Here is a 24,534-nt window from a genome sequence, read left to right on the forward strand (position 1 = left end):
CATTTCCAATCAAGCCAATTGGAATTGTACCATTCTCATTGGCTTGATAGAATGCTTAGCAAAGGTCAATACTGACCAACTCAGAAGGAAATCTGATATCTTAAGATGGGTGAAGCGATAAATTGAGCAAAATAAACTGAGCAAAAAAACATTTTTCCTCCCTTGTGAAACTTTGGACATACATAGAGGAACATAACAGTGCTTTTTAGTTACTCACGTTCTGTGGATTGAACCGTTGGGGTCTCTATGACAGTGGGTGACTCCCACTCCAATCTGCTGTCAGCTAGGCAGGGCAGAGGTGCATTGGATGCTGGAGGTGGCAGGTGGTTGTTGTTCTCCACTGCTGCGCCTGGCACGAAACCATCTGCTTGTCTAAAGCTGGGAATCTCCGGCCTTCGGGCCACTTCGACCGACGGGAGATCGGCTCTTCTCTGAGGTGGCTCAGGGATCCGAGAGACAGGCGTGGATGATAGCTGAGCATCCATCCTCCTGGGAGGTGCAGGCGGCTCACTCGGCCGTCCCATGCCAAGTTCTACCCTCCTGCTTGTGGAGTTGGAGATGGGATTGGAGGCACCGTCAGGCGGGGTGCTCCGACTGCCCAGGCTCACCTCAGGTCGCTTAAGGCCAAAGCGGGTGATGCCGGCACTGGGCGAGTTATCAATCTGCTTTGACGAGACTTCAATGGAGATTTCCGTGCGGCGTGAAGATACCGCGTCGGGGTTGCGGCTCCCTGGCAACTCAATGCGCCTCATACCGGTTTTGGGGGAACGTGGATTGGAGGAGTCAGAGGGGGACGATTTGGCAGAGTAGTAGTCAGAGTTGCGGGAGCTCAGGTCATAACTCCTCTGGCTGGAAGTTGAGGAAAGCGACGAGCGGAGGGGGTTATTGATCCGACGGGATAGAGGCGAGGGGTGCGTGGATGAATCTGTCTCCTCCACTTCAAATGACCGTTTCAGAGCTGAAAAACAAAATACTTCTGGTTAGGCATGAACAAAAGATTGACACTGGATCTTTTCTCTCTGAACCCACCCTGCCAGAAGTATGCAAAAACAAAGCAAACCAAACATGATCTATAAATGACAATTTAGGCAGGGCCGGAAACACTTGCGTTTAAGGCCCTCTAACAGAGAGCGTGGATTATCCTTGTTTGTCATGTCATTTTTAGGAAAAACACGCGTCCCTTTTGTAAGCTTCTTCAGTGGCATTATATCCAGAAAGAGCACAAATATGCAACTATAAACAGTTGCGACCACAAACGGGAGAAACAAGAGCGTGCGTGAAAAATAAACATTTACACTCAAAGTCCATGTTTTTTAAACCACACACACAAAATGATCATCCTGCTCCAACAAAAACACTTTTGCTTTTGCATGCGTTTATACACGCTGACCTCACCTGTCTTGACCCGCTTCACGTAGCTCGATAGCATTGTGCTTGGAAATTCGATCGACACACTCGCTAAAAATAGCGTCCACTTTAGTGGAAAAAAACAACCATAACAACGAACAAATACAGACGTCAATCAGTGGATTCCAACTTCGAACTGTAGCTCCTCGGGCATGAATAGAAGGTACAATTTCACACGGAGATATTTACGTCGATAGCCTCACGACTGTGACACCTACAACACCTGGTGGTCAACAGTTATCAACTTGGCGCATGCGCAGACGTTAGCGCGAGCGCATCAGTGGTGATTAAAATTGTTCCTTTGAGGAGTTGGCATGTTCTCGCATGGGTTTTCCCCAGTTACTGTGGCTTCCTCCACGTTCCAAAAATATGTATTAAATCACTTGCAAAGTAAATGTTTGGAAGCGAAATTAACCATAGGAGAAGTTTGACTTTTGTGGCGGGGGGCAAAACATGTTGATGACCCCGAAACGCGGTGTCCGCAATAAAATTAACTTACAAGCAAGGCTGTCAACAGACTTGCAGGGGCCCGGGGACAAGAGACCATTACAGGGCCCCCGCACTCCACCCCACCCCATCACTACCACCGGCTTGTCACGACCAGTGGCGCCACCAGGGGGTGGCCAGGGGTGGCCACGGCCCCCCATATAAATGTGTTGGCCACCCCACCGCTTGTCAGTATATCGTTAGATTGTTGTAGCATCAGTTATGCACAGGGGTGAAAGTGGCTAGGATTTCATACCGGAACTCCCCGACGTGAAGGTCGCCACGGAGCCAGAAATTTTATTTTATTTATTTATTTATTTATTTATTTATTGGGGGGGGGGGGGGGGGTCAAACTTCTTAACTACTGAAATGCAAAGAAAACTGTTTTACCACAGTTATTTCTATAACACATACAAAAACTGATTTTCATTCAAAATTGTATTTTTTCAATGATTTGCAAAACAAAAACAGCAATAACTCCAACCTCCATCTCCTAATTTTTACTTTCCCTCATTTCCTCACATACTAAATGCCAAATCTCAATTTTAACCACTTAAGAACATAGGATGTATATTAAAATTGAAGTTAATGTAAACATTTCCTTTTTTTTTTTTTTAAATAATAAAGATATAAGTAACATACTTTCAGAAAAATAAGTACAAATTAAATATATTATGCAGAGTGAAATGGAATATATTTTGAAGATCGCGCAAACATTGACTTTTTTAAATCATAAGGAAATGAATAAGTAGCCTAACATATATGAACAAATATAAGTCCAAAGTTCACATTGACAGCTAAGATGTTCCGAACCTCCCCATCAGAGCAAATGAAACTAAATACAATAAATAAGCCTCCTCAACTCTTTTGTTGCTCTTAAAGATTTGATCCATTTTATGTTGCATTGCCCTTTTTTTGTCGCATCAATTCAACAACTTTTTTTTTTTTTTGCTGTTCTGTAAAACATACACATTTGAACCAATCAGGGCTAACTATTTCTGCTGATCACATGTCAGTATGTCAGCCAATTGAACGGATAAATGAGTCCAGGCGTTTTGCTTTGCATATTGATGTGATTCTTCATCGTCAGACTCAGATAACTGCAGTAGTTGGGGAAACCTCCATGCCGTCCGTGGAATAAAATAAATAATAATTATTGGTGGAAACGGATTACGCTACACAAGCACTTTATTATGCTTGTCGTTAACACTTGTGTATGTAAATCTAATGTTGGTAGATTGTTGTCTTCTTAAAGATGAAATTCATGTGTGGCAGCTTAGCATTTTTTTTTTTTTTTTTTTTTTTACATAGCATTTTGACAGTTGCCGTCATATTTTTGGAATGAAAGCACCGTGTACCAGAACAGCATTAATGCCCTAAATCTTATACCAGAACAGCTTTCCAGCCCTGAATCTTATAGCGGAGCTGCGTTCTGGCCCTGAATCTTATACCGGAACTGCGTTCCTGACCGTTCTGGCCCACTTTCACCACCGGTTATGCATTTCATCCCAAATGCAAAGCCAGGCAAGCTGTGTTAAATGCTTTGTTAAATGTACACCTTATTTTAGAATTTGAATTTATTGTCATTTGTCATCATCATCATCAACATCATCATCATCATCATCAGCATTAAAATCAACGTAAAACAAAAAAGAAGGAAAAAGGAAGAAAAGAAAGGGGAATATTTGTTTATCCAAGAAGATGAAAAGAGACATGACAAAGGGAACGGAAAAAAGCCAAAGCTTATCGGGACCCGTCCCCCTTCCACCAAGGTCGCACAAGCAACAGCTCATGATCAGTCCAATGACAGTCTAGCGCCTACTGTTCAAAAAGTCATTAATTTCCATGGAGATTTCACATATAAATTTATGTATCTTTGATCAGTACATGTCCTTGATTGGTGAGTGGTGAAAGCTAGGGGTGCTTTGGAGGCTCGCATGTGTTGCATCCACTTTAGAAGATTTGTAGTCAGTATCCCATTAGGAGTTTAGTCATCATCATCTCTGGCCCGGTTGGCACGAGCGAGTCTCTCTTGATCACGCAGCTCCGCGTCAATCTTTGTGGCCAGTCGTGCGGCAGCGTCACTTAGCACTTATGCCTACTATATACATAACACAATAAAACAGAATTGTTGTGGAACTCAAAATGATGACTGGACAGTTATGGATTATGCACATTAAATCATTAGTAACATCAAATATTACACAATACACCAAAGTATATCAGTAGCCGTGTCCTTAAGTCTTTCTGATAAGGACCTTTTTACTGCAATAATATAATGAAAACCTGAAATTATGGCTTTTAGTTTTGGTGTGCCACCCCAAGATTTTAAGTGGCCCCATCTGGCCACCCCTATGAAAAATTTCTGGAGGCGCCACTAGGACTCACGACAACATACGCAGTACTTTTAACGCTTTGCACATTGGCGGAGTTTGACTTTTGTGGCGGGAGGCACAACATGTTGATGACCTCGAACGCAGTGTCAGCCATAAAATTAACTTACAAGAATATTTATAATAATAAGTAGACATTGAGCGTTTTTTTGTTTCCCATCATTCTTAAGGGGGAATTCTAAATCAGGCTTCTTAGGACAGCTATACTTTTCGCCAAGATCGTCATCCATTGAATGTGGTACGCCCGCCGGTGTCGTTCCAATGTAGTTACCTCATTCAAAAATTGTATCCCCTGGGCGGAGCCATATGGAGGTAGCTTTGTGTCTTTATTATTTAATAAAAAAAAAGTTGCTTCAATCAAAATATATATTTTCAATTAAAAAAAAGTTGCTTCAATAAAAAAAAAATTGTTTAAATGCAAAAATAAATTTGAAACTCAAAAACATGCATGTGAAAGCCATTTTTCTTTGATTGATTTTTTTTTTTTTTTTTTTTGATTGGGGTCAAGTTTTTTTTTTGAATGAAGCGACTTTCTTGATTGAAGTAATGTTGATTTGTGTATGGGCCACATTTTGGCTAGGACGTTTTTGTCTTTATTTTTCAATCAAAAAATAAGTTGCTTCATACAAAAAAATATATATTTCCAAAAGACAAATCACTTCAATCAAAAAAAGAAAAAAAAAAATCAATCATAGAAAACATTTTTGAATGCGAAAAAATAGTTGAGATTGAAAAATTTGCATATGAACACTTAATTTTTCATCGAAAAAGTTTTCTTTGATTGAATCAATCCTTTATGTGCTTGGGCCATATTATGGGTCTGAATAATTCAATTACAAAAAAAGTTGCTTCAATAAAAAAATATTTTCAATCAAAGAAAAAAAATCATTTGAATAAAATTGTCCTCCCCTATTTTTTTTTCCCAAAATTATATGCAAAGCAAATGACCATCTAAAGTCACATGATCTGTTCGAAAAATAATTTCGACCCATCATAAAAATATTTTTTGTTTTTGTCAATTTCATTCATTTTTGTTGCAGTTTCATTGCTTTACCACTTTTATATATAAAGGAAAGGCAATTTAATGCAGTGACAATTTTCGGCCACCAGGGGGGCCTGCCCCCTTAAAATCCACTTATGGCTTTGCAAGCAATGACAGTGCGAATTTTGAAATTATTTAATTTGAGACAGTTAAATTAAACAGACCATAAGGTTATGTGACACAATATAAACAAACAATTTCCATCTATTGACCCACGTAGGCTACAGTACAATACAATTGAGAGTGCTATGCCTGCCTGCTAAGAAACAAAACAATATAACTAAACATCCTGTTCCTGCCCCCTCCAAATCCCTGGGGTTATCAAGCCCTCAAACAGTGATGCGCGTAAATTTTTGACAGCAAAGTAATTTATAACATCAGTGAAATCCAGTTTTTGAGCAAGCTCACGCCTAGTGGAGAGCATGGCTAGGTTGTCAAGCCTGCCCTGTGATATGGTGGAGCGTAGGTTGTTTTATATAATTTTCATTTTACTGAAGGCTCGCTCTCCTTTAGCTACAGTCACTATAAATCCAGCCGCCGGACCAGAGTCTGTTCAGCCTTGCGCACCTGCTCCCTACAGACGAACATATATCCCTTATCTCCCATCACCTTCTCTCTCCTCGGCTCAATGCGAGCAGCATGTCTTGTCATACCTCAGCTCAATAGGCTACAAGCGGCTGGTGACAGACTCGAATCTGGCTTTGGTCTTGATGATCGTGAATGTAAACGTTCAGTGTTAGCGGCTGTTGTTCACTTACCGACATCGCCATCAACAGCCAACTCTAGCCCTAATTCTCTGTCTTCCTGTCCCCCTGTTAAAAACTTCAAAATTTTTTCTCGTACACCTCTATGATCTGTATCTCTTTTTTCTTTGCTGCGCACCCGAATTATGATGACTCGCCATGAATTGAGTTTATAACAATGACAGATTTTAATTTCCCGCTTCAGGGCAAGTACGTAGTGTAGCCTTGAGTGCGCCAGAGCGGGGTCAAACTATTCTCTGCTAAGACAGAGGGGGTGAGGGGTGCAAAAAAAAAAAAAAAAGGGGGGGAAAAAAAAATATATATATATATATATGGGAAATATTTAATAGGTTAAAGTATATCAAGTAGAACATAATATTTAATCAGACAATGATTTAAATAAAAAAGAAATATGTGAATGTAAAGTAAAATAAATGAAGGGTCAAAATACCCGGTTGCCCACCGTCGACGGGGTTGCTTACAAGATATATGCTCGGTTAGTAGCTGAGCCCATGCTAGTAAATACAGGCATCCCAGCGATGTAGGTGAGCATGTGTTCCGCACAGATATCCAATTTTTTCTAGTTTTTCCAGTCACTCACACCCTTGCGAAACGAATCCTCACCCTGGTGAGTTTGAAAATGGCGGCAGGCAAAATATTATATTCCAGCCAGCCATATAAATATTCCAGCCAGGAATATTTGTAATCATTCATTAAAAATGTGTTGTTTTTTTTTGTTTCCCATCATTTCTGAGGGTTATAGATCAGGCTGCTTAGGACAGCTACGCTTTTGGCCAAGGACGTCGTCCATTGAATATGAGACGCCCGGTTGTGGCTTTGTTGTACAATTAGCGTCTCCAGTGGGACAAACTGAAACTCTGCTCACCATTTTGGTAGTCCTCTCAGTGCATTTCATGGTCCACATCTACAATCCTTGGTTCTTGCTCAGTAGTTGTTGTTGCTTTTGAAAGCTTAGGTTTGAGGGGGTTTTGGCTAAGCAAAGCAAATGACCGTCTCTAAGGTGCTAGTCTAATGATCTGTTTGAAAATTAATTTTGACCCATTATAAAAAGATTTTTTTTTTTTGTTAATTGTTATTTTGTTAATTGTTGTTATTTTTATCGCTTGACAATCATCATTTTACCGGCAAGTCCATTTTAAATTCATATAACGTATTGGAAAGTCAATTACATGCAATGACATTTTCGACCACCAGAGGGGCTATGTGTATGAAAATAACGTAGGAATCTTACTCGTTTTTACCCCTTTTATTCGTCTTCCCACCACCCATGCGATGTACAACTACAAAAACACAACTACATACACTTGTGGCTCGCAGTCCACCAATGGAAGCGTCGTGTTGGTGCACCGGGCGCACCAATAGGAGCCCGGCACCTACGCATCAAACACAACGCCGACGACAGCCCCACTGACGCTAAAATATTTATAGTTTTATTGTACACTAAATTGTCTATAGGTGTGACTGAGAGTGGATGTTTGTAAGTGCCTGTGAATACCTAAATGTAGGGTGACCAAACGTCCTCTTTTGCCCAGACATGTCCACTTTATGCATCCTGTCCGGGGCGTCCGGCGGGGTTTTATAAATTCATTAAAATATCCAGTTTTCATTATTTTTCATGGGACCAATGTGTGTTGAAATTGACTGATGGTATGCACAGAATACTACGGTGCTGTCCTGCCTGTGACGTGTTCCCAGAGAGTCTGCCCAGTCAAGACTTTTATTATGATTAATATGTAAATAATCAAATGCTCATGTACCCAAAAGAGTAATTAAGTCGAAAATACGTTTATTCTACTTTGGAAACAAATTTGCACAAGCGTGCGCAGTCACAGACTGGCTTTATCATGGCGTCATTCCCAAACAAACCTTATAACTTTACAAACCAAAGCTCACAGGCTATCGGTATGTACACTTGTTAAATTTACCTTTCGGCAACGGTTGATTTCCGTTAGAGCTTTGGACTGGTGTAATCTGTAAAATCTGTAAAATAAAACCTACCTGTGCTCGCTAATAGAGTAGCTGTCAGTGAGCTAAGATGCTCTAGGCATTATAGAAATTGAGTTTTGAACTGCTGTTTGGAAACATGCTGGTTGAATTGTTTGTCAGTTTATTTCGGTTATTGTTTCTATGCATTCTAGAACATTGAATGATCATAATAATTGAGTGGGAATAAGAATTTGTCAATTACAATTGTATTTAAAGTAATTTATCAAAAATGTTTAGTTGGCACATGGCCTACTGTTTGTGTGTGTATTGACTGGACTACATTTCCATGGGTCTGCATTATATTAATGAAATATTTAGCCATTAGTTTTTGAACAACTTGATGACTTAATGATGACGCTGCTGACTATGATTATATGGAAGTAGATTTGTGTCTTATTATTCAATCAAAAAAAGTTGTTTCAATTAAAAAAAAACTGTTCAATCAAAGAAAAAGGGTTTGAATGCAAAATTAAAACCGAATTTTCCTATCCAGATGGAGGTACACTTTAAAATATATTAAAGTGATAAGGCATCTTTGAGTGAACTTCGAGTAAAATTTAAGTATCTCGAGTGTTTTTTTTTTTTTTTTTTTTTAAATCAAAATATGGTCACCCTAGCCAGATGACAAAAATTCAAGGCCATCTTGCTTAGCCAGTCAATTTTCAGTGACGTAGAAATGCACTGAATAATATAGCGAACTGTTTGTTGTATGTTTACCTCCTCCAGTAGGTTAAACCTACAGAAGTGGAGATTACAGTATATATTCAGTCCAAGTGGAGGTTTTGTATTCGGCTCCGTCGGTATGTCTGTTTGTCCGCATGCTTGTGTTCATTATAACTCAAGAACAAATAATGGGATTTCTATCAAACTTGCATGATATGTTTGTAAAATGAAACGGAAGAGATTACATTGTGGGGTCATGAGGTCAAAAATTAAATATGGCAGTTTAAGAGGAGGTCTGCACTCGCTGAATGCTAGTACTTACTATAGTCACTATAGTAACACTCTTTGAACTCACAGGATTTAATCAGTAGCACACTTAATAGAAAACTAGAGAACACCACTAAAACTTAAGAGCGTCATTTTCTCACTATTATAAGAATTTTCGACTGATGGCACAATTAGGGCGTACTGATAGAACAGCTACATGGTAGGAAAATTTGCACAAGATCTACATGCTACTTGTGAAGCATTAGAGGTGGACTAGAAGATTTTTATTTCAGTATTGCTCAGTTAGTTTGTCTTTTACGTACTACCCATTTTACTAGTGCACCATTAGCACTAGTGATGCACGATAATGCATTTTTCAACCGATACAATAACCAATAATCACCTCCTCCTTCCAGCCGATAACCGATAATGTCAAGCCGATAACTCTATTGAAAAGCTATACATGTATACAAATTTAAATTATAAAAAAGACGAAATGTTACTGTGCAAAAATACAAATTATTGCTACTTTTTCCACATCAAATGTGAGCAAGTAGTAAATTCCAACGTCGAATCATTGTATATTAATTAATATTCATAATGCTTACAAATTAATTACTTAATTGCACAAAAAATACCTTTAGGGGGGCTTGGGGTGCTGGCCCAGAATTCGACAAAACTGTGTCGGTTGCACACAATTGAAGGCTAAATAAAGTATAGAATTATCGGATTGCATTATCGGTTGAATTTTTAAAAATATCTATTATCGGTGTGACGTCATAATTGCCATTATCGGCCGATAATTATTGGTAACCGATATTATCGTGCATCTTTAATTAGCACAATGCACTGCATTTTTACCCCACTGAAAACTGCTGAAGTCAGAATAACAAACCTACTGTGAAATTAATAGTCCTCTGACACCATCACTATTTTCTGCAAAGCACAACAGTGAACCCACTTATTTCATCAAGAACATTCTCTCTGTTGCCACTGTTTTCTACATGGCAGATGTTAGGGTGACACCTGGCTCGCCTCCGCTACAGCCCAGACCACAGGCCCCGCAGCAATAAGTCTCTGTCCTAAATAAATACCAAGCCTACGCAAGCAACTGGCCCACTTTTGGGCCCAGCACCAATATGGGAGAAAATGTTCTTCCTGGAATACACAGTGTTTCTGTGGCGGATAGTAGTGAGCCAGTGAGTCAGCAGAGAGGCAGCTGGCTCACAGTATTCTCTCAATGCAATTTGAAATACACTGTGTGTGAATCAGAAGCCCAAGTTTCCTTGGTAAAACGCTAAGTATAGAAGCTCAGTAAATAGTTTCACTTGAATCATCAATCAGAACTCCCCACATTACATGGTTTATCAACCAAATATGTCTTGTACAAGGGTAGCTAATCTTGATGAAACTGAAAACTACTTTGTAGGTACTAGCACTTACTGGTGTGAAGGGTTACCAATTTTACTGTAATTTTCGCACTATAAGGCGCACCTGACTATAAGCCGCCACACACCAAATTTGACATGAAAATGGCATTTGTTCATCGATAAGTCGCATCGGACTATAACTATAACTATAGCCACAGCTGTCCTCACTGTATTATGAGATATTTACAACAAAAGATATCAACCAGTAACACCGTATTGGCCCGGATATAAGACGGTGTTTTTGCATTGAAATAACACTGAAAAAGTGGGGGTCGTTTTATATTCGCGATCTAGACATTATACCCATTCACGATGCTAGATGGCGCAGGATATCATTGAAGCGATGTTCTGTCATGACAGATCTCAGCTACTCTCAAGTTTAACCAATTTCGCAATATTTTATTGCAATGTTTTTCCTTATTCAGATTTGTTTCAAGACTACAGTTACAGTTGGACTTCACTTTGATGGTTAATGCAGTTATTGCAATTTTGTTGTTTTATCACAATGGATTGGTTTATTTACATTTCAAAAACCAGAAGCCATTTACGAATGTGATTGCACTTTAGTTTACATATTTAAATGTTCAAATATTAAGATTTGAATGAGGCAAAATAACATGCTTTTTCTGTCAAATATATTGTTATAGTCATTTGTTTCAGATGTACTGTAATTATTTTCTGTATAAAAATTAATTTGGTGTTCAAAAAGTCTTTTTTCAAACTTGAGTCTTGAAAAAGAGGGGGTCGTCTTCTAATCAGGGCCGTCTTATATTCGGATTCAGGCCAATACGGTATTTGACAGTGGCATCATAAGACTGTCATAAAACCAAATTAACCACCATTAGGCTTTAAACCAATTCGCTGTAAAGCTTCATTGCTTCAAGAAGCTTCAACTTGGCCATCACTGTTCTCTTGGGGCAGACAGCCAACCTCTGCTGCCACCTGCTGTCAACACTGTTGTCATCCAACATTCCTCCTAGCATGTATTGCAGCGCAACAGATGTTCTGTGCTAATTATTTCTTCAGGTACTGTTCTAGCTGTTTCATTCTGTGCTTGTTATGGAATTTGGTAAGACTTTATTTTACAGTGGCACCATAAGACTGTCATAAGACCATCGTAATTATGACATGACACTGCCATGAGTATTAATGAATGCTTATGACAGATGTCATTTTGTGTCATCTGGCAAATTATCTCCATTTTGAATGGATGTAAGAGTTAGTGACATAATTTGCCAGATGACACTTAATGACATCTGTCATAAGCATTCATTAATGCCCATGATAATGTCATGTCATAATTATGATGGTCTTATGGCAGTCTTTCGACGCCGCTGTCACATAAAGTGTTACCTATTAACTAGGGCTGTCAAAATTATCGCGTTAACGCGCGGTAATTAATTTTTTAATTAATCACGTTAAAATATTTGACGCAATTAACGCACATGTCCCGCTCAGACAGTATTCTGCCTTTTGGTAAGTTTTACAGCAAGGCTTTTTGTGCTGTCTAACAGCGAACTATTGTGGTGGCTTTGCGACATGATTAATTGTTTTCTTGCCAGTTCAATATGGCTGCACGACGTCTCGGGCTGACGCCTACGTTGTAATGTTGTGCTTATATGATCCTTGGACAAGATTTGTCCGTAACTATGGTTGTTGTAAAGAATGTACATATTATGTTAGTAAGCGAAATGTTATATTTTTTGTATGAGACGCTTTTTGTTTATGTTTAGTGAACCTGTATAGCGTGCTAAGCTAACGTTGTTGCTAATGCAATGCTTGTGTACTTTTTTTTTGTAGTTTTACGACGGTCTAAAGAGGACAATGGTTTGAGGCCTTTTTATTAATAAATGAGATGAAAAAGGAAGAAGTCTGATTATTAAGGCGTCGTTCACTAGCTATCTAGCTTTGGAAAAAGTAGACGCTTCGGAGTGAGGACAGCATAGACAGATTTAAATGACAGTAGAGTAAAATGCCCACTACAGTCCTTATGCACCGTATGTTGAATGTATATATCCATCTTGTGTCTTATCTTTCCATTCCAACAATTTATTCTACAGAATATATAATTTACAGAAAAATATGGCATATTTTATAGATGGTTTGAATTGCGATTAATTGTGATTGATTACGATTAATTAATTTTTAAGCTGTAATTAACTCGATTAAAAATTTTAATCGTTTGACAGCCGTACTATTAACCCAAATAAATCAAATAAACCGAACTGGACAAAAAGCCACATGATTCAAAATAGGGGGAAAAAAGCGTCTTACAGTCCGAAAATTACGGTATAGACACTACTGAAATAATGCATAAGCTCAAAATATATTGTAATATTGTAAATATGGTATACTTTGTAGTAGCGTGACATTAACAAGTCAGGGAAAAAGCAAAACATGAGGCGATATTGCTTTAGGTGTGTAATGAGAAAGTCTTGACGTTTTTCAGAACTGATAAAATGTTGGCTAAACTCCAACTGGACTGCAGTGCTTCCTACTTTGGAGATTCTCTACTGCATAACCTTAATAAAGCAACTATTGTTCACTCACTTTATTTTCTTCTTGATCCAAATCTTATTTTATTCCCACACTGTATCGGTCGACATGCATGTCAGGGCCTGAGGTAATATGGTAACTATCAGTCCTCAAGTGGCTTTTGTAAATCCAATACTGAAAAAAAGACAAGTACTTGCCAGTGCAGCTTCTCATATCATTTAATCCATTCCTGACGACAAACAGTTCTTTGTTCGTCAAGTCGTGCTTTGTAACGCTTCACACTGGATTTGTTAAATTCTTGTTCTTGCTTTGCTCAATCAGAGTTTGTTATGGTCCTATTGGAAACAGGCGCAGCCATGTAAAAATGTTCATCATAACTGGGCACCATATGCCTTACACTATATGCAATAGGGGTGTGACAAAATATCGAAATGGTGATATATCGTGATACTTTGTATTCCAAAAGGTTATCGGTGTGCTCCTGCCAAGAATCGAAATATCGTTTTGAAAAGGTGTCAATGTCTAAAAATAAATTAAAATGAACCAACAAGTTGCTACCAAAATCTTCCACCATAATAGTGTCTCAGTTAACTCTAAGGCTGCATTGACGGTGCTCAACGCGACTGGGAACGTTCGTTCATTCAAAACGAGAGCATTCACAATAGTGCTGCAACGATTGATCGATTAACTCGAGTATTCGATTAGAAAAAAAAGATTCTAATTAAATTTGGCTTCCAGTATTCGATTAATTAAATTGGCGTTGTAATGGTTTGTTTTGAAAGAATTTGCATTTAGTTTTATTTATTTGGGTGGATGCAAGGCTCTCTAGTCTACCTCATTTCACATGGCTGAATCCATCTACTCCCTGTTAAGACCAACATAAGTTTTTGTTTGAGCTAACATTTTTTTATGCATTCGTAATTTAATTTATTGGTATATTTAGCCATTTTCTGTGGGAATATGTGTCTGAACCATTTTGTTAAGAGCATTGTAAAAAAAAAAAAAAAAAAGCATTTTATAGCATTTAAGCTAACTTTTGCTATGTAAGTTAGCCAACTGTTTTTTTTTTTGTACATAGTTTTTTTTATTTTTTTTAAATTTTTTTATACATACCATTTGAGGCTCAGCGCAAGTTTTTTTTTTTTTTTATGGTCTTTATTCGATTACTCGATTATTCGAACTAGATAGTTAATCGATTAATTGACTACTAAAATAATCGATAGCTGCAGCGCTAATTCACAGTCATTCTCTCCGATTTTCAGGGCATTTGCAGGTCACTTGCTGTTCATTTTAGGGCATTTTCCGATCATTTTCTGTTGAGTTTGAGTAACTGCCTACTCATTTGGATGATTCCCAGGTAATTTCCTGTTATGTAACTAAAAAAAAAAAAACAGGAAGAGACCCATAAAATACCCCAAAATCAACTGGAAGTAACTGAAAATCAACAGGCAAATGACCTTAAATGGCCCAAAATTACCTCATTGCCTGGCATTGGCTACCACTACCGGCCATAGACGTTCAATCTGTTTGAAGTGGGAGGGATTCGCTGCCACCCTCCCTGTTCAAACGGATTGGACGTCTACTAGTGCTAAACTCATTCCAATTCACAGCAAAAGCTTGTTTTTCTGTTTATTAGTTGAAGATTATCCTAGAATGATTTCCTGACCTATGTATCGATAATCGTTGTATCGCCATATCGTCAGATCATCGTTATCATGAGCTTTGTATCGCAAATCGTATCGTATCATGAGGTACCAAGAGGTTCCCACTCCTAATATGCAACATGACTAATTGAAAAATAACAATTGCAATAGGTTTTAAGTAGGGTTGTTCCGATCAGGTTTTTTTGCTCCCGATCCGATCCCGATCGTTTTAGTTTGAGTATCTGCCGATCCCGATATTTCCCACTCCGATTGCTTTTTTTTTTTGCTCCCGGTTCAATTCCAATCATTCCCGATAATTTTTCCCGATCATATACATTTTGGCAATGCATGAAGAAAAAAATGAAGAAAACACGGACGAATATATACATTCAACATACAATGCATAAGTACTGTATTTGTTTATTATGACAATAAATCCTCAAGATGGCATTTGCATTATTAACATTCTTTCTGTGAGAGGGATCCACGGATAGAAAGACTTGTAATTCTTAAAGGATAAATGTGACTTTGTATATTGTGACTAAATATTGCCATCTAGTGTATTTGTTGAGCTTTCAGTAAATGACACTGTAGCCATTTAACTGTTCTGCCCAAATGCATGATGGGAAGTGCAACCATGACTGTGCGTAGTGGCACCAATTGATATATCTTCTCTGCGTTGGGAAATAACACAGGGGGTTAAGAAAAAGATTAACTACTACCTTTCTTCCCCACGATATTTCTATTTGTTGAGGGAGGGATTGTAAGGCTTAGCCAATTAAAACAAGGTTCCAAAGACTGCCAAAATTCACTCTACTCATTTTACGCTGCCTTTTAGCTCTATATATAGGTAAAACGGCGACATCATAGATTGAACGCGACAATGCGTGAGTGGGTCACGCTGCGCATGCGTTAATTGTGTTAAATATTTTAACGTGATTCATTTTTTAAAAATTAATTACGGCCGTTAACGCGATAAATTTGATAGCCCTACTTTAAACCAAAACTAAAGACTCTGGATGAGTGTAAGACATTTTGTCTGTAATGTTAAATACAATTAGAAAACGATTTAATTAAAAAACACATATATATTAAAAAAAGGCATGTCCGATATATTTCTGCCGATTCCGATACTTTCAAAATGACGTGATCGGACATCTTTAGTTTTAAGTATTCCTCTGTATGTTTTTTTCTAAACAAGAACTGAGCACAGTCTGTTTGTCACTGTAAACAACAAAAAGCACAATGAGCTTATTCCACAGACAATGTTTGACCATGACTGTGATATAATGATGTGTTTGCCTGCTGTTGTGCTAACTGCGGTGAGTCCACTTGTGTGATGACTGAAACCTAATGCGCCAAAAGCCTTGTAGACGCAGTGGAGACAGTTGTCAGCTGTATCTGTATGTGCATGTTTAAACACAGCTGGAGAGCAAGGTTAAACACTGCTTTTCATCATGCGTGTGCAAGGATGAGGGCGAGGCAGGCTGACATATATTGTGCGCCAGTGATTCGTTACTGACCAGTCAAAGGGTGAACTCGGTTTCTTTATAAGAAGCTGCTGATACACTGTATGAATGGTAACCGAGAATGAATTGGACGTCAATCACCGTCAATGACAGTGAATGCGTTCATGGAAAAGCTATCACGTTAGATTACATTTTCAACCCCTGCAATCAATGTTATCATTGGATTAAAACAAATAGACGGGGCACCCGTACAATGGGCGTCATGACCAGGAAACGCGTGTTAGCTGGCAAGTGTAATGTAACATGATAACACTGATAAGAATGGAGACACCAGATGAAGCCTGTCATCGGCTTCCCATACGGGAACACACCTCCTTTTCCTCCCTCGTGGTTTCGCCATAAGACAGTGTTAAAGATCAATAGTTGACGGCATACTTCTGATAGATCTACTGCAAATGTTTCCATCTCTGCCTTACAAAATCATACGTCATCACACTTATCTTTGGCTAACTTTCGTACTTGTTTTTTTCCACCATTATGCTTACAAAACAAGGAAACTGTCAGTTTCCTTGCATATGAAGAAAAAACTTCCTTCATACCTGCACCATGTAACACTTCAATTTCAGTTTGCTCTTCTGTTTTCAGATGGCAGTTTGATTACATCATCACTATTTAGGTACAGTTTGCTCCAGTTGACAATACTTCTGCTTTGCATTAATAACAAATGGTTATACTTCTTTATCTTTGACAAAATGAAGAACCAGAAGGTGTTTGAACTTGGCAAATATATTATTATTTATTATTACCATTATTGTTGCCTCACAAACCTTTATCAGCGCAATAATTAACTGGGTGCTTTTTATGACGGTTACCGTCAATGACAGCCTATAAGTTCCTTCATAAATTGTGTTTAATGCAAGGGCGTAGGTTTGCATAGGGACACTAGGGACATAACACTACCAACTTTTCAGGAGGCTAAAATTGTCCCAACCAAACTTTAAGCAACCTTATATGCATTGTATAATGAGTTCAGCTTTTCATGTGATTTAAATTGTCTTCCCATATGTTTTAGGTAAATAATTGACCCAACCAATTATTAAGTGAATTATTTTCATTATGTTCAAACTTACCCCTTTTCACCTGCTGAATGCGTCGGTTCCACCCCCCCCCCCCCCCAAACACGTTTGATTGGCTGATGACTTGACCCACCCCAGACACACACACGCATGATCACACTCACACAGCCCCGATAGGAATACATGTCGACAACATGCCGCCTCCTCCACCCGCTTCGAAGACGAGGTATATTAGAAAGTGTTTTTTTTCAGCCAGCAGCAGCCACTAAGTAATTTAAAAAGATGCCAGTGCTGTGGAGGTTGGAAACACACCGCTAATTTTGCTACTGGAAGTCCGACCTGCATCAGAGTTAGCATAACATTAAACTGTGAACCTGCTAACCTGCAAAACTCGAGTAGGAAGCTGCTTAGAGGGAAGTGTCCTTCTGGGTTTTTTTTTACTGTTAACGTTAATTAAATTGTGAGGAATGTAGTGAACTCTGCTGGAAACTATAGAACCAGGAAAACATGAGCAAGAAGCTGCTTAGAGAGAGATGGGTGCTGCATTATAATAATAATAATAATAATAATAATAATAATAATAATAATAATAATAATAATAATAATACATTTTATTTCTAGAGCGCTTTTCAAACACACAAAGACGCTTCACAAGAGACATGGAATCACGGTACGATAAAAGGTATTAAAAGGATAAAAAATTAAAAGCACAATAAAAAGAAGTAAAAATATGACAGCTAGGGGTTATGGTGGGTAAGAAAGAGTGAACAGGTGTGTTTTCAGTCTAGATTTGAAAAGTGATAGAGTAGATATGCTGCGGAGATCAGGGGGTAGGGAGTTCCAGAGCTGGGGGGCTCTAAAAGCTCTGGAACCAAAGGTGGAGAGGCGGACACGGGGGACGGAGAGGGGAAGAATAGTGGCAGAGCGAAGTGAACGGGTTGGATTGTTTAGACGGAGAAGATCGCAAAGGTAGGGAGGGGCCAGGGCATGGAGTATTTTGAAGGTGATGATGAGGATCCTCTAGTTGATTCCTTGTTTGACGGGAAGCCAGTGAAGTTGACGGAGGATGGGGGTGATGTGGTGTGTTGCGGGGGTTAGTGTGATGCATTACCTCAAATGTTGCTCACACAACACAACATAATCATAATTAACTATGTACATAAAAAGATAAAAACTTTTTTTGTTTTTGGGATGCCGCGAGCTACCCACACTTGCTTTGCGATCGACGTAACGAGCACCCCTGATTTAGCATATCAATTAATTAGGTTCAAATTCGTGAGAAACGTAGCTCTTACCCCCGTTCACCTAATTTGTTTGTTTTATTAATGTCCCATTCCGAGCTAAAAGTGTACATGCAGGTTATGCTGTTGTATTGTCCCTCCCAATGTTGAGACCAAACCTACGCCCTTGGTTTAATGGTATTAGTACAGTATTAATGGACAGTTTATAAGGCCTTATTTCCTGTCCTTAACACTAGCAGAAGCAGTGACCTACATTTTTAACCTAAATTCTATTATTTGTGTCCCTTTTTTTCCAACAAACTTGATTATGTAAATTTTCACTTAGCTGCATTATGGGAAAAATATATTTTAATGATCATTTTTCTGGTCTTGACTGGTTGATGTGAGAAAAACCGGTTTCATCTGCGCACATTAATACCATAATCAGCATTCTGTATTATACAAAATATTGATGTACACGGCAGTACCATGCTGTTATATAGTGTTTTTGTTTAGTATTGACATTAATGGTATGACACAGTATAGTGGTTGTATTAAGAAGTGGAATCAGTCAGACAAGTTCACATTGAAGACTGAAGTTATTTAACCAATTTATGCTGCAAATTAGTGACATTCCAGATCAAAGCAGCTACAATGTTTTTGTTTTCTTTTTTCTTTTTTTCCTTAGAAGCCTGTTGTCACTAATTTGCACCATACGTAAGAAATATTCGTTTTTTCATTCATCTTCCGAGCCGCTTTTCCTCACGAGGGTTGCAGGGGGTGCTGGACCCTAACCCAGCTAACTATAGTATTTCTTTTTTATTGATTATTTTATATATATATGGCGGAAAACACTCAGGTGACTTGAAGTTCCGCTTTGAGACCCCCAATTTGGCCAAGTTTCAAAATTGTCCGATATGCATGTGTGATTGGAAAGCTTAAAATCTCAATTTTCTGGGGGAAGAAAAATTTTGAACAGGAGGGCATTTTTTTTTAAAAACTATTGTTTTTTTTAAACAGCAAAATCCTATCTTGAGGTGAGAGCACACGAGAGCAGAATTACAGACGCCATGACTTTAACGATATATTATCACGTACTGACCTTGTTTCGGTCCAAAAACTCCATGTAGCATGTATCACTGAGTGTCAAGACACAGCTGTGAATGGCCACAGCTGAATTTTTGGGGGATTTTATGGGTGAAACGTGGTAATATAACAAGTGTCGCGCTGCAGAAATCGCAGACATCAAGGAAAGGTCAAGATGTTATTTTTCAAATAATTACATTTTGAAACTTTTTTTTTTTTTCCCCAATTTTTCTTTGTTTGGATCGATTTATCATCTAACCTATCGGAAAAAATGTGACAGAAACAAAAAAAAATACAATTAAGCGATAGTTATGAGGTAAATATCCGTAACTTTTTTACAGACGCCATTTTTTTCATTGTAACCTAATTTGTTTAAAAGTACAATATGCGTGTAAATAACTTTTTAAAGTTTTTTTTTTTAAACGAAATATTTGACACCTTAATTAATGATTCTAAGCTAAAAATGACAGGCATTTTGAATAATAAATATATTTAATTATCTTCGTTTTATGGCTGGGTTGAAACAAACGCGGTTGCGCGACGTCTGTAGACGGGGAGTTTTCAGGGTAAAACGGACAAATTAAAAATAGCTCGGGGGCTTAATGCGCCATGAATCTGCTATGGCGGCATATAGACATATTGTTCTATCAAACACAACAGTTGTTTTGTCTTAAAATACAGCAGTTTCTTTTAAAGAGGAGTGCAAGAGCTGAAACTGCTTTTTCAGTCTTGTCTGTGTTTTACGCCATATATATATATATATATATATATATATATATATATATATATATTTTTTTTTTTTTTTTTTTATTCTGTATTTTAATTAGTTCTCAAATTAATTTAGCAATTAGCATCAACCTGAGAGCAAAACAAGTAAATGGTTTTCAAATCACAACTCATTGTGGCACTGTTCACTGTTTCACTGCCATTGACGGCAATAGACGTCCAATCCAATTTGACTGGTCAGTCCCAGTCAAAATGGATAGACGTCTACCGCTGTCAGTGGGAGCCAATTTGTCAGTTTTGAAAATTTGGGGGTCAAGTGATTCAGGGTGTTTTCAATGGTTATTAGTCACCGAATTCCTAAATTAACTCTCCTCTGACACTGAGCATTTGTGTTATAGCCTCATCACCCACAACCGAAATCCAGCTCCAGTGGAATTTCCTCTCCCTGAGCCAGCGAGTCTCCCTGGCGGTCGAAGGAAAACGCAAGGAGGAAAGAGGTCAGCTGAGAGAAAAGAGATAAGTGGCAGCTGCAGTGACAAAAGAAATCAATAGAAGCCAGATGTCTGCTTGATAGTTTATCAGAGGTATGTTTACACTGCATGCAAAGATCCTGTTTTTAAAAGAACGCATCCCTTCAAGCACAACATAGAACAAGATGATATTAACTGCATCGTCTAAAAAGAAGGCCAAGCAGCTTGGCATTAATTTGATGGCAGCAGTTCGCTTCCCCTTCTGGTATAAGACCAGAATTGTCCAAAACTTTACAAAATGTCAGGAAATAAAGTACAGCGGCACCTTGAGGTAATAGTTGAGTTTGTTCAATGTTTGTGTTAATGTTTTTTAAACCACTGTCATTACAGCACAAAGAATGAAAGACATCCAACTGCTAAAACAATAGCTTTTGTTCGAATCCCAATTGGAAAGGTCGGAAATGAGGAATGGAATATAGTGATGTCATCATCACCATCATCATATTTACTAGAGTTGTACTAGAGTGTAATATCGGTCGATAAAAGCATTTTAAAAGGATATCGGTTAATATCAGCATCGGTTTTTCATTATCGGTTTTGGGCCAATATGAATGTTGCCTTCAATGTAAATGTAGAAGCCTTCTGCCTTTGTACAAGGGCTGGTGATAGCTTAACACAGCAGTTATGCTTCTTGACCATTAGACGTCACCAAACTTAGATGCTTGGGATTTGTTTTATTATCAGTGTCAATGCATGTAACTGACTTTCCTATATATGATTTCAAAACTAAGAGTTAGAATATTGTCTATAAAAGTTGTAAAGCAATAAAACAAACAACAACAAAAATATTTTTGTGATGGGTCAAAATTGTTTTTCGAACAGATCATCTGACTAGCACTTTAGACGGTCATTTGCTTTGCTTAGCCACAACCACCCGAGGACCGAAGAGGCAAGATGGATAGACATAATTTTTTCAAACCTAAGCTTTCAAAAGCGACAACAACTACCAAGCAAGAACAAATGATTGAAAATGTGGACCAAGGAACGCCAGAGAGCACCGCCAAAATGGTGAATGGTGTTTCAATTTGCCCCACCAAAGACGTTTATTGTACAACAGAGCCACAACCGGAGTCTTGCCATTGTAGTTAGCCCCGTTAAAAATTGTATCCCCTGGCTGCGGGAGCGCACACACTAGTTATGAGGGATGTCAACTTAAACAATTAATTGAAGCCAGAAAAGAACCACAGTTATATATTTTGGACATCGACGTTTATTAAACTGGAAAAGCTCCATGCAGGACTTGAATTACAATAATAACGGTTATAGGTCATCCTATGAGTAAAACAGTAAAACATAGCTTTTTTTTACGTTCAGTACGTATGTATTTGTTTTTTTTTTGATAGATGGGCCATGTTTTAAAACCTCGTAGATAACTACATCACCAAAACATGGAAATCAAGCAAATCAGTGCAACGCTTTTTGACGGGGGTAACTACATTGGCACGACACCGGCAGGCATACCATATTCAATGGATGAGAATCTTGGCGAAAAGTATAGCTGTCCAATGCAGCCTGATTTAGAATTCCCCTCAAGAATGATGGGAAACAAAAAAACGCTCATTTTCAACTTATTATTATAAATATTCTTGTAGGTTAATTTTATTGCTGACACTGCATTTCGGGGTCATCAACATGTTGTGTCCGCCACTGCCCCAAAAGTCAAACTCCACCTATGTATATCGGTATCGGTTTTTTGGAGTTGGACACTATCAGGATATCGGCTCTTATATTTACAAAAAAATGCCTTTTTTTTCCTACCATGATTTCAATTTTTTAAAAATCTACTGTAAAATTTTTGGTCAGCACTATACAATTTTTATGTGACTGAGGTTGCCAGTATTTTACCATGAATTAAACTTTTCTTTTTTTACATTAATTGTAAAGAAGCAATGAAACCCTACCTCCAAACTGTACAATAAGAGGCCTTATGCGTTGAGCTTCCACTACCATAGAGTTGTGCTGTTCTCGACACTGATGACATTAACTCATTTGCACCCAAAAACGTATAAATATGTTCTATTTTTAATTGTTTCAGTGTCCTAAAGCTGTATTTATACGTCTTTTACGTTTTTTTTTTTTCCACAAAACAGATCTCTAGGTTCTGATTCAACTTAGCTCCAAAGCACAATGCTGGAAATCCATTTTGAAGTAATAAAACTGGCCACTGGAGGGCAGTAGCGCATTTGGTTAGACCCGCAACCCGATTTAATGGAACGGACGGCCAGGCCGCACAGCCGGGGTGCCAGTGGAAGACGACCGAATGGATGTCCAGGATGCCAGGCGGCGGACGACCGAGCAGAACAACCAGGACCACTAGTGCAGCGGACGATGCAGTTGAGTCCGTGCTGCAAACCAGTTCCCCCCAAGGAACCCAAGTTCCCCAGGCGAACCCCGCCACAAGGCAGTGGTCACCACAGAAGAAAGACTGAAAAAAATCCATCTTTATGAGACAGGCGGCGATGAGGGAAAAGTTTACCCCAGCTGTCGCGTCCACAACAGCGTCATCTCTCAGTTAGTTATGTGTAAATAAATTGTTACTTTGCTATCAAAAGCTCTATTTGTCTTGTTGTTTATGTTATTTTGTAAAAGGAAAACATTATTCAGATGTTTGGGATGTAACTAAAGCAAAAAATAGCTGCGTTAAAGTCAAAGTTATGTTTGAAATGTATACATTTACAAAAAGCTCAATTTCTCTGTTTTTTTTAATCAGAAATTTGAAAATTGCTCAAACTAAGCTATTTTCTAATGCTGATTTCTAAAGAATGGAAAAAGATATGAAGTAACTTTTTTTCCTGCTGAAAAAAGAGAGTCTAATCTTTCTTTTGGTGGGTTCCACGTTTATATAACAATAGAACATAATTTTCTGTGGGCCTTGCAAAATCAGTCAAAATCCAGGCTTGGAGCGAAGGGGGTTGCACCGGTGAAAATGGCTGGAAGTGAATGAGTTAATGCATCAACACACACCAACCCAGCAAGGGGAAGTACACACTTCACTGACAAGAATAGTGGCCCATTATGTGTTACACACGTGACTAAAAGCATGATTTTAAACCACATGGCGGACACGCCCCCCGATCACCCCTTCACACACACTGTTGCTTTCATCATAACATCATTTATCTTTCTCCTCATTTAAAGGCCAAACGAGCCAGCGGGAGTCAATGTGCATACCACGAGCAAACTGTTGTTGACAGAAATGCTGCCCTGAACAAGTGCGGATGCGTCTCCTAATGGCACTGTTGCCATAAAAGATAGGCGCAAAAGCTGGGGGTTTTGCTAATGGTATGATAGAAGACGACTTGTTGCATCAGCCACCAGCAAGGGCAGCAAGAGGGTGAAAGGGACTGAGGATGGACAAGCTGCTGAGAGAGAAAGATGGGATGAACAGCCAGGGGATGAAGACAAGAGGGAGGGTGAATATGTGGGCGAGGGGCCGAGTGATGAAAAGGACGAGGAGCCTTGACAAGGGGAGTGGCTGAGGGCCAGGTGTTCCCTACACCAGAACGTACCCAGAGTCTGGGCCGCAGGCCATTTGTGTCCAACCATACGTTTTTTTAAATGCCGTGGCGCATATTCTAGTAACGTAATTTATCATGACTTGCATCAAAAATGAATATAAAAGTATTGAAAGATAGCAAAGTCTCACCAGAGTTTTGACAGAGATCCTCAAGTCTTAAGTCATTTGAAATTGTGCAAGCTTCAGGGGTGTGCATTTTGCGGTCCCATTGTATTGTGATTCAGTGTCCTGACAGGAAATCAACAAAGACTACAACAATGGACTCCACCTGCACAAATGCCGCTCTGAAACAGCTGGGACAACTTCCAAACATCTAAGATCCGACTTCAAAGA

At 38.7% G+C, this 24,534-nt stretch overlaps 1 protein-coding gene across 5 annotated transcripts in view; it reads right to left on the reverse strand.

Moving 5' to 3' along the window:
* LOC130904821 (septin-9-like) overlaps window positions 1–24,534 on the reverse strand; it is a 146,985-nt gene that overhangs the window by 51,097 nt on the left and 71,354 nt on the right. For 4 of the 5 annotated variants that reach the window (XM_057817862.1, XM_057817866.1, XM_057817863.1 and 1 more), the window contains one exon: window positions 218–958. In XM_057817862.1, coding sequence (XP_057673845.1) covers window positions 218–958 — 741 coding nt within the window. Of the gene's footprint in view, window positions 1–217; window positions 959–1,395; window positions 1,991–24,534 lie in introns of those variants that run through there. The other variant, XM_057817864.1, reaches the window with a different exon arrangement.

The sequence above is a fragment of the Corythoichthys intestinalis genome, chromosome 16, assembly GCF_030265065.1.
Source record: "Corythoichthys intestinalis isolate RoL2023-P3 chromosome 16, ASM3026506v1, whole genome shotgun sequence".
Classification (NCBI taxonomy): Eukaryota; Metazoa; Chordata; class Actinopteri; order Syngnathiformes; family Syngnathidae; genus Corythoichthys; species Corythoichthys intestinalis.